General features: G+C 41.6%; 1 protein-coding gene across 33 annotated transcripts in view; it reads right to left on the bottom strand.

The window, feature by feature from the left end:
* Nucleotides 1–355: 355 nt before the first annotated feature.
* The window catches only part of FNBP1 (formin binding protein 1), a 97,481-nt gene continuing 87,006 nt past the window's right edge, over nt 356–10,830 (bottom strand). For 18 of the 33 annotated variants that reach the window (XM_080562326.1, XM_080562327.1, XM_080562307.1 and 15 more), the window contains 4 exons: nt 10,366–10,487; nt 9,764–9,903; nt 8,730–8,888; nt 4,512–6,020 (listed from right to left, as the gene is read on the bottom strand). In XM_080562326.1, coding sequence (XP_080418452.1) covers nt 5,986–6,020; nt 8,730–8,888; nt 9,764–9,903; nt 10,366–10,487 — 456 coding nt within the window. In that variant the 3' untranslated portion in view covers nt 4,512–5,985. The other 15 variants (XM_080562317.1, XM_080562318.1, XM_080562323.1 and 12 more) reach the window with 6 other exon arrangements.

The following is a 10,830-nucleotide window of genomic DNA, read 5'->3' as shown; positions in this document are numbered from 1 at the left end:
CAAACACTGCGCTGGAACAGGCTGTTTCCGCTTATCCGCTGAAAATTTTACAGCTGGATATGACTACAACATCCATTCCCAGTCAAGGTGAATGCTGAGGAGTATGAGAGCAGCTTAGGGGAGTTTCGGGCTATAAAATTTATATCTGGCTGAAACAATAAGTCACAGCTAAATTCCCATTCTCAACTGGAAATGTTTGTGGCAAGACTGAACGGTCACTGGAGAGCAATGGATATAATGCCTCGACAAATCAGAGAAGCCCCGGCAAAGAGGCAGAGCCTTTTTATTGGGAAAGAAAAGGAACAAAACCATTTTTCTTCTTCCCTGGAAGATCAAAAGGGTCCAGTGAACTAGATTTCCGGAATTAAATGTTTATTTAAATATGCGGATGACTTTCCTTTCATTGTTACAAGGTCAATATTCGCTTTCAAATGGAAGCACTTTATTTAAGTTGAATTCTGTCTCCAGAAATGAATGGGCAACACCAGAACCTTTTACATTGGCAATGAAATCACAACACTGAGATGCCACCAAAATCTAGAGATCAGTGCTCAAACACACATACACACACATATACAAATAAAAAAAGTGCTCGACATCATCATGTTAAAATAGAATTTGGCTTCTTTTTAGGTCTTTTGACACTTCAGGCAGGAAAAAACAAACAAACAATATGCATCAAACTAAATGAACCTCTGAAAAATACTCAGCATTAAACACAACTTTCTGTATCAGTAAATATGTTTCTTCTCTATTTACAGATGTTAAGAAAGGGCATTAGAGACTTTTGCTGAGGACAATGTGATTTTGTAGGCTGTACAGTCCGCAGTTCTGGGCAGGATTAGTAAATTCAAGCAGAGTTTTTATAAGCCAGTCACATATTTAGTCCTTCAGATTCTGTAAAAGGTAAACTCAACAAAAATTACCCATTCTTTACCCTGAATAGAGGCAGCAGAATAAAGATGTGTAGGCTACAATACGTGACTGTCGCTAATTTTTCTTGTATTTAGTTTTAAGATCCAGGCATTCGGGAACTACTTGCCAAGTTTATAAAAACTCTGTAAACTCTGGCCTTTTCATTAAAACGTTCAAAGAAAACCAGGCAGCTAAAGCTAATGCTCCTTCTAAAGCGCTATTTAGCGACACAGACATTGCAATTGTTCAAATGTTCCACAGAGGCTGACAATAATATACTGTCCACCTAGATTAAATATATAAAAGCAAACTTTTATCTAATTTTTACATAGATGGCACAACAATAGGTGAAAATGAATTCTCCTAGCTGCTGATTCGACAGTGCATTGGACGCGAGAATAAAAATACTGCAGCTAAAATATTTTAAAGATATTCTTGCACGCCTGTTAACTGCTTAACCATTTAGATCCCCTGATAGATGTACGTTGGCTGTGCAATGCAACGAAGCCTTCGCACTGCTGTCACGGACCTCTGGCCAAAGCCACAGGTGCCAAGGCTATCAGAGGCTTGTGGATCTAAGCAGTTAAGGGACCACGGTAGCAGCAATAAGGATGGCAATTCCCTTGGGGATGACCCTTCCGACTCCGGTAACACTGTAGCTGAGGTGTCAGTGCTGGTAGTGCCTGCTCAAGGGTGCAGGCTCCTGAGCCCCTTTAATTAGATTAAAAAACGTAACCTTTTGCTGGTTGATGCTCGCAGGTATTAAGCACCATAATACGACAGCTACAGTACTAACTGTAGGACTGAGGGACTTTGTGCTACTGAAAACAAAAATCGGTATCCTGAATGGAGAGAAAGGGACAAAGTCATGAAGACAACATGAAACTAATTCAAAAGTTACTTCATCCTGAGTGGGGAAGACTAAAGCAGTCCCCAACATGGAGAGCACATGATTCCTGGACACATTTCCGTATGCTGACCCCGCATAAAAGCGCAGCAGGCAGCAAAACGCCACGCACACACGTTTGTCTGCAAACTAAACCTGAGAGGTTGCATTTTAGGGTTGCTAGCCAGAGCGGCTTCCATAGCAATTTCCTCAAATTCTGGGGATTTTACAAGAGATGCTGAAGTTCTCTAAGAGCAAGTAGATTTCCCCAGATGATGGGCTGATTTATGGATAAATTAGGCCCTCAGGAGCTATTAGGAGCAACTGACTCTTACAGGGCTTAACCATGTACAAGATTACTGTAATATCCTAGCAACAGTAAAGATGCAGGGGAAACCAACACTTTAATAGTATAGAGGTTTAGAAAGCAATTGACCCCCTTTTAGCCAGTTTAGGTCCAGATCATGTGGTATTTGGAGATATTAAAGCTTTCTCTCCACTGCATGACATGATACAGTACAGCATCACTTATTATGCTACTTCTGCTTCAAATAAAACCACTTGTGAACAGGGTGGCTGAGGAGTAAGTCACAATTCCTGTCTGGCTTCTGGGTCGAGGTCCAGTCCATGACAAGGTGGGAGAACGAAATAGAGTGCAGTTTCTTTTTTTCTTCTCTTTTATTTTTCTAAAAAAATCTGTTACTCAAACATTAACTGATGAGAACGCACAAAGAGGTCATGCAAAAAGAGAAGGCAAGTCTGAAACGCTGAAAAACAAACCAACAAAAGAAAACTGCAAAGAGATAAACGACGAGCCACAAAATAACGTGGCCCTCAGGAAGGTGGGCGCAGGCAAGGCAACAGGGCGAGCATGCAGACCGAAACAAGAGCAAAATGAGGTCTTTGTGACGAGCAAAATGGGGCTTCAAACCAAAACGCCGGTGTCTGTGTTCGTGTGTGTGTCTGTGTGTGTGTGAGGAAGAGGAGGGAGAAAGGAAGGGGGAGTAAAGAGGAGAGGGCTGAGAGAACAAGCAGGAAAGCAAGTGTACATACGTGAGCTTGAAGGCTTTCAGGAAACAGTAAGGTCATAGGGATTTAATACTTGGAATGAGCATCAGCCTAGGTTTTAAAAAAAATAAAGGCTGAAAAGTATTAGTGACCTTTTGGGGAGAGCAGAGTATTGAATAATGCATGTGGATAAAGTTTAATATCCGCAAATTCAGAGTCCAGTCCAGCTGCCGTAACACTGTTCCCAGAGTGGCTTTCCGTGTGTATTACACCTCCGTTCCAAGCTACCTGATCAAACTACCCGCAGGATTAGCGCTAAAGGCACCATGTGAAATGCTGATGGACCAGTGCGTACATTCAGATGGACTGAGGGACAAGGGAGGAGAGAAGACAGACCAATACATGCTTGGGACTCCCTGGTTACCCTTCGCATCAAAGGGCAGCCAGCGGTTCTGTGACCAGTATTGGGAGCAAATGGGTGGGGGAAGTGTTGGTTATTTTTTATGGAAGGGCTGTGCCAAGCTGGCAGAAGAGCAAGGAAGGCTGATAAGTTAATCTGAGCCACAAGTAGCATGCCATGAAGAACAGCAAGCATCTGAATGATACTGGGATGGAGTTTAGGTCTGAATTTTTCAAGTGGGAACTCCAGACAAGACTGGGAGCCTGGCTTTCCGTGGGTGTATTTTAACTGCCTGCAGGGTAAACAGACCATTTTGTTTCTCCTTCTGTGACAAGCTCGCCCCGAGGTTCTTGCACCAGCACAAACACCTTTAGGAATCTAAAACATAAGAAAGACAAAAAGAAAGAGACTGGATTAGAAAGAGACTGGGGAAAAAGGAATCCCTTAAGAGTTGCACTGCCTGCAGGAGATTAAAGGAAATCCAAGCACCTACCAGGTTACAAAGAGTTAAGAACAGCTCCTGAACTCAGGCATACATCACCAGCAGTCATCATTCACCCTCAGCCCTTCCCTCCAGGAAGCATCACTGGATCACTGCTCCCCCCTGGGAGGAGGATGTAAAACCCCTGAGCAGGACCCTGCCAGCACTTTCTCAGTGCAACAGTAGAGAAAACAAACAGCTTTTTCCTTTTCGATCTGCACAAAGTGCTGTAGCTGATCAAGTGACAGCTCCAAAGACCATGACTGATACTGAAGAACGGCATGAAGCTAAAACACAAAGATAAAGAATTTCGCAGATGAGACCAGACTAGCTATCCTTTACACAACACAGGCTGTGAAGATCCTTCATTCCTAAAGGAAGCCAAGTAAGAAGCAGGTAAGTGACAGTGCTCTTAGCTTCTAAACTCACGCTTTGTCACATTCCTGTAGCCACAGACTGCTGGCTGAGGGTAAGTTTTCTCTGTGGTCAAATAAAGCTACAATCCAGAAGTTTGCTTTGGCTGAAGAGGCTGCTGTATCAAAGGGAATATAGGATGAGTCCAAACTTCCCTGACACTTGGGAGAAGGTTGGAACCTTCAGATCTCCTTTGCACCCACTTCCATAACAATAACAAAAGAAAAAACTCCAAATGATAGCACAAAAACTGTTTTCACAGATTCACAACAAAATATTCTTCCTGAAAAAGAACTGCATTTATACTTAGCGTTTCTCTGTGTGGGAAGCAAGTGAAAAGCAGCTCTGGACCATTTCTTTTCCATTAATAAAGTTAAATGAATAGCCATTAATAAACTCACAGGAATGAGAAAATATAATGTTTATTAGAAGAAGACACCACGGTACATCAAGCTATAAAGAGATTCCTGACAGATGATGATTCTTTAAAAAATAAGAATAGAAATGGAACAACCACACTGGCCAGACTTAACAAACTTTAACACAAAACAAAAGTTTCTATGCAGTTCCAACCAGATGCAGGCAGCTGAGTAACCAAAAAGGCTTATCAACATAAGGACTGAATAGTTATCAAAACAACAGCTAGGTTAAGCAGAACAACAACCTATAAAACCATTTATATTTATATATTTATATAAAAGGATAAAACCAATTCAAATTCAAGTAACTTTAGCTTTTTAAGTTATGTTATATACATTTTTTTTATACTGGGAGAACTAAGGGCAAGTATTTAACAAAAGGATTTTAAAAAAAGACACAGTCCAGTTTATAATTAATTACCATTTCCTAAATAATTTGGCAAGCATTAAATAATCAGATATATCCTAGATAAAAAGTGCATCAGCATGGTTAACTTTCACCTATTTATTTATATAAGTCAAGGCTCTGCATAATGGTTAGAGCAAGCAAACAGCAGAGCCACAATGCTGTAAGGGATTTATTTATATAACTGGGGGGGTGGGGAGGTAAACAGGAGCAGACCCACAGTGGCAAAGGAACTGAAATGCTAATCAGCCCAGGGCTCCAAAGTTGTTTTTCCTTGTTGCTGTTCTCCCCCCACAGAAGTTTAATTTCACACAACAGTCTGTTCACTGCGCATCAGCCCAAGCAGCCAGTCCTTCTGGTGGGAGCACACAGCATTTTTGCTCGGTGCAATGCAGAGTTTACAGAACAACAGTTACTTCGTGCAAGTTCTTGTGTGTATCACATTTTATTTCACAACATCCCTCAGCGAAAGGGAGCTTTGTTCCCAAGCAGATTACGAGGTACCATATTTAATAACACAGTACGGTCAGTCTTGAGTGAAAAGGTCCAACTACTTCCAGTATTCATCAGTTGTCAGCACCAGACACCTGACAGGTAAAAGCCCTGCAAGAAGCTACACCAATGCGTGCACAGAGGAATTGTGTTCCTCGTCCCCTAGCAATTAGAGGTTGGCACAAGTCCCAGAACGTGAGCTTACAGCCAAGAGATCCAGTTCTTAGTCTGCACGTTTTTTAGCATTTATAATAATTTCCTGCATGCATCACAAGGAGAATGAACCGCGTTGGCTCTCCTTTATGTTAGGAAGGACAACAACGCTGTTTACAACTGAATCGGTACAATCAGGCCAGTACTTTTATTGGCAGCGATGCACATTTAAATTTCAAGGAGAACTTATACATGCATCAGCCGAGGGAACTGTACCTAACGGAGTCTTTCAGTGATGGAGATATGACTTGTGCATTCATCTCTTCTAAAAGAAAACCTTCTGAAATAGATCTCTTAAAACAATCGTAGCAGCAAACCAGTAGGATAAAAGGTGAACAGGCCTATGCAAACCTACTCAGAGATTTTCTGAAGTGATTTGTACACATCTGAAAAAAAAAAAAAAAGGCAAAACAAGATAGACATTACCGTTCTTTTTCAATAGGGTTTGCTACCAGCCTCTGACTGGAGGTATTGTAAACTTTACAGGCAGCCCTCATACAAGTATTTGCAGAAACACATCGCCCTAGCCTCGCTCGCACGAGGACTGCGGTCAGAAGGGTGGCTGCAGCACACGACTTACCTGTCCCATCCATCTCAGGTGCTCTAGCACTAGAGCCCTGACAACACAGCTTTCAGCTAACCAAAAAAGCACACCAGCTGCTGAGTGGCTTTTCACAGTGCATTTAACAACCCCATTCTCAGGAACCTGCAGCTTATGACAGGCAAAACTTCGTCGTGCAGGCAAGCCTGCAATACTATCGATTCTGCTGGCTGGAGGAGTCATGAATGTGCTCATTTGGTGGAAATGCTCTTACGCTTCACACAACTACATTTAGAGGTACCAGCTGCTCGAGCATCTTTTCAAAAGCAGGAAAGAATTACCAAAGTTTATAAATGCTTTAGCACTTACAGTGACATTTTCAGGAAAGTTGTAGTTCCCATTTTAAGTATGCAAGGACTGAATAAGTCACTTCTACTAATGTATTAATATCAAATGAGAAATATTCAACTTGCAATAAGGTTTGACTTTTAAATGCAGCAGCATTTCCCACAAATCTTTATACTGCTACTGTGACATTTTATGGGAATTTAAATTTTAGCTTTTCTTTTTCATCAGAGATTTGAGAAAAAAGATGTAAATATTATAGTTAATTTACATCAGATATTCACCCATACGGTTGATTTTGTTCTTAAAGTCCAGCAAAATTAATGGAAGAACTTAAGGGATCTGGAATGCCCCCACTGTTGCTACAGAAGTGGCTGCAACTGTAGCAGCACTCACCTACCCCCAGCACAGACTGCCTGTTTAGGACCATTCAGCTTCATGTTGTAATTTGCATTATACCATTAATACACTAATATTATCTTCTGGCTGGTATCGTAATGCTCCTGCAATATTCTTTTTTCAGGATAATAAGTTAAAGAAAACTTTTGCTGCTTCAGTTAACAGGACTGTGGCAGAATTTCTCACCCTACCCAGAGACGTGCTTTGTTTCATTTCCTATCCTATCCAACCCGCTGCTCTGCTCATAAATAGGCGATTTGCTGTACCCGTCCTCTGATGTGAACTACACTGTGTATATTGGGCAGGAGAGACACGCTTGTTCCTTAAGACAGATTTAAATGCCATAGTAGCTTAGCTGTTTCAAGCAGCCTACTCTGCTGAAAAACAAATTTTTCCAGCAGAATGATAATGTTGCTTTCAACTACTGCCATACACAGAGCAGTCAATCTCCAAAGGAGAGAACACAGAATTATAAGAAGGGGTCTCTCATTCTGTGCTCTGTCTTGCTCTGAACATGAAGGAAAACGTACGATCCACATCCGTCTTTCAAAGGTTAACAAAAGCAGACAGAGGGACGCTGAGCCTTCTGCACTCTTTTGCATCTCAGCTGACTCTGTATTTGCCAACACAAACATAAAACTACTGTATGATGGCAAAATAAAAGAAGACCCCAGACATTCATCTGCAGCAGACAAGGCACTGCGCTGTTTAATACTGAATCCAGGAACAGCGAACTAATCAGGTTATAGTGCTTGTTGTTTACAGAGAGAGCTCTACTCTCTCCCTACTGTCTGCAATCCCCTATAAGAACGGTTCAACTTTCTTTTAGATTGGATGAGGCACCTTGCTTCACACCCGGAACTTCAAGGGCTAGGAAACACAATAATCTGAAGGATTAAATGACTAAAAAATAACTGTTTTGGAACAAATGTCCTGTTTTGGAACAGGATTAAAATAATTTCTGTGTATTATATTACCAGGTGTTTACGTGTTAGCATGTGTTCTAGCCAGTATTTCCCTGTATGCTCTGCTTGCTTACACAACACATCTATTTATGAGGAGTCAAAAGCAAAAAAGGAAACAGAAGATAGCCCAGTCTAAACTCAGCATGCCTCCACTGATTGTGTGAGCAAAAGATGAAGCCATTTCTTATGGGTCATCTGAAATAGCCGTATTTCATCTGAAATAGCAAATACATCCAAAAAAACATTTTCTGAAATGTATCAAGATGGAAAAGAATAGAGGATCTTCCTTAATGTCAAGCATTTAAGGATGACAGAGTGCCGTGTAGACACCTGGCAAGATCTCTCCTTCCTCTTCCAAGGACACTAACTAAATGATGAACAGGTTTCAGTTCAAAAGATCCACAGAACTCATTAGGCTCTGAAAAGCTACAACACTGAGATACAAAACAGCAGCTAAATATTTCCTATGTAACAGTTCACTGAACCAGTTTGGAACAACTGACTTGTGAATACGTCTGAGGTGCCCCCTCGATATCTAAGGAAAGCCAATAATCATTCCAAATGGCTCTGTTTCCTGCCCTAAGTTGGGTGTGCAATGGCAGTGACAGTTGAATAAGCACCTACTAGGAAAGGCTGCATTTTCCCTCTACCACGCTATCCTCCTCTGATCAATAAAAAGCATGTTTTGCGTACAGCACACAGTATTAGTCCATGTACAAAATAATGCACTTGGTGGCATTGTACAGACTTTTAAAAGGCTCTATCTGCAACACAGAGCAGTTGCAGGGTTGGGTATCTCTGTGAAAGCAAATAATAATAATAGTATTAAATATAAGTCATAGCACCTTTGGCATTTTTGTCCAAATAGACTTCAACATACGACGTAGGGACGTAGCCCTCCTCATCTTCATTCCTTCGGATTCGCGTCCACCCGTCACCTTTGTCTTCTTCTATTACATAGAGCATTTCTCCTTCTGCTACAGAAATTGTTCCTTCATTCTGACCTGAAAGACACAATAACATGGATTTTAGGCTACCCTGTGCAATGGGAATCACAGGTGGAGTGGGAGATGCTTATGGCATGTCGGGACAGGGTGCTGACACCTTTGTTGTGTCGCTGCAGCATGAACAAGAATACATGATTCTGGAGCCAAGAGAGCACGCTCAAAGAACCAGAGAAATGTGATCCTAACATTAGGGTTGCTATAGGAAATTCTACTGCCACCAACAAAGAGAAAACACCCATGAGCCTCATAAAATTTCTTGTAGCTAATGTCCAGCTTTTACAACTGCTCTATTGGAAAGCAGTGATCACAGGCCAGAGCATTTATTTACCACAGACGGGCTAAAATTACAAGGCAATGTACGTACCACTAAGAATTTACTTCGAATGAGTATCATAACCCCAAATAATGCTACCCTTACACAAATTTCTCCTCACAGCAGAAGTCCCAAACACGTAATGTAACAGATTTTTCCACCAGTGACAGTGATTCATATAGTGCTCCTGTGATAATATGTTTAGAGCTTATCCCCCAGCAAGCAATCCCAGTCAAAAAATTCTCATGGAGACCTTCAGTAAGTATGGGATAAAGCACACTGAGGGAAGGAAACGCACTGAATAGAAAACATTTTATTACCTAACTATTTAGCACTATAAGGATAAACAATTCTAGCTTTTTTTTTTTTCTTGCTGAGGCCCTGCAAAATGCAAGGCCGATCACTGTCCTGGTGCCTCTGCAAAACAGAATCATGCCAAAGCCTCACTCAGCCTTTCTTTGCCTACTTAAGCGCTGAAGGGGTTAAACGGAGGTTTTCCACTTGTCATAGGAACCAAACAAAACAGTAAGCAAAATGAAGAGTAAAAGCTGAGTAATACCTTCAAACGTATAGAGAGCTTTACATGTTCCTATGGTTGGTAGTGGTTCTTCATCGTCAAATTCATCATCAAAATCCGTTGCAGGTACTTTCATCTCAGTCTCCTGACTTTGCTCTTCCGTGTAACTGCCATCTGGGCTGCTCAAGAGAGGAAAATACAGAGCAACTATAGCAACCAGCCTCGGGAGCAAAGAGGATGGCTTGTTTACGAGGCACTTAAGGCAAGGTGAGCAACTCAAGCTGGAGCCGCTCAGCGATTCCAAAGCATGCTCAGGACAGGCTGCTACCACTAGCAGCTGTCACAACACAATGGGTAAGACTAGTCATTTTTCTCTTCAAAAGCTGTAAAATATATCCATCTCATTTGCCTTCACAGCACTGGGGCTATTATAAATTTCATCATACTTAGAAAAGCAGCTCTTAAAGTTGGAATATTCTATATGCTAAAAGTAGTAAGCAAGACTCCCTTCATGGAGTGCCTGCCTTCAGTCTGGTCATTGAATAAACTCCTGAACGTTGCAGAGCAACAGTTTTCCTGTTTAAAGCTCAGGAAATCAAGTTCCATATCAGTCCAAACAAGTCAGCTCTATACAGATACTGTACCTCTCCCGGTCCTGTGCGCAGCTATTTACTGCTGACGTGTTCTGGGCTTCATACAGCCCGCTCTGCCGTCGGGCCTGTTCAGTCCGCATGGGCAGCCTGCCCTCCACCTCGGCCAGCCAGCCCTGCGAAGGAAAAGCAGTGGTCTCATACATCCCTGGTGCTTAGACTTGCAGGGGGACATATGTTGTTTTTACTTTGCTTTGTTATATTTGACATTCAGACTATGGAACTAAAAACAGATTGTAAACATTTAAATGTTTTCTTTTGAGATGCAGTTCTCAGGGGTATAAATAGATTCTGTATGTTCAACATTTATTAAAACTCTTGGTCTTGCCACAAAACACGCTTACTGAAAACTTGATTCTTTTGTGACGCTGGGTGCTGAAAACACCGAGTTAAGAGGAGCAGTTAATAGCTGTTTGGACATGCTGCTGCTCTCGTCACAATAAAGTACGAAGATATGTG

This window comes from Anser brachyrhynchus (genome assembly GCF_964034855.1).
Source record: "Anser brachyrhynchus genome assembly, chromosome: 19".
NCBI classification, from domain to species: Eukaryota; Metazoa; Chordata; class Aves; order Anseriformes; family Anatidae; genus Anser; species Anser brachyrhynchus.
The sequence above is the reverse complement of the archived record's forward strand: the minus strand, read 5'-3'. Positions and strand labels throughout refer to the sequence as shown.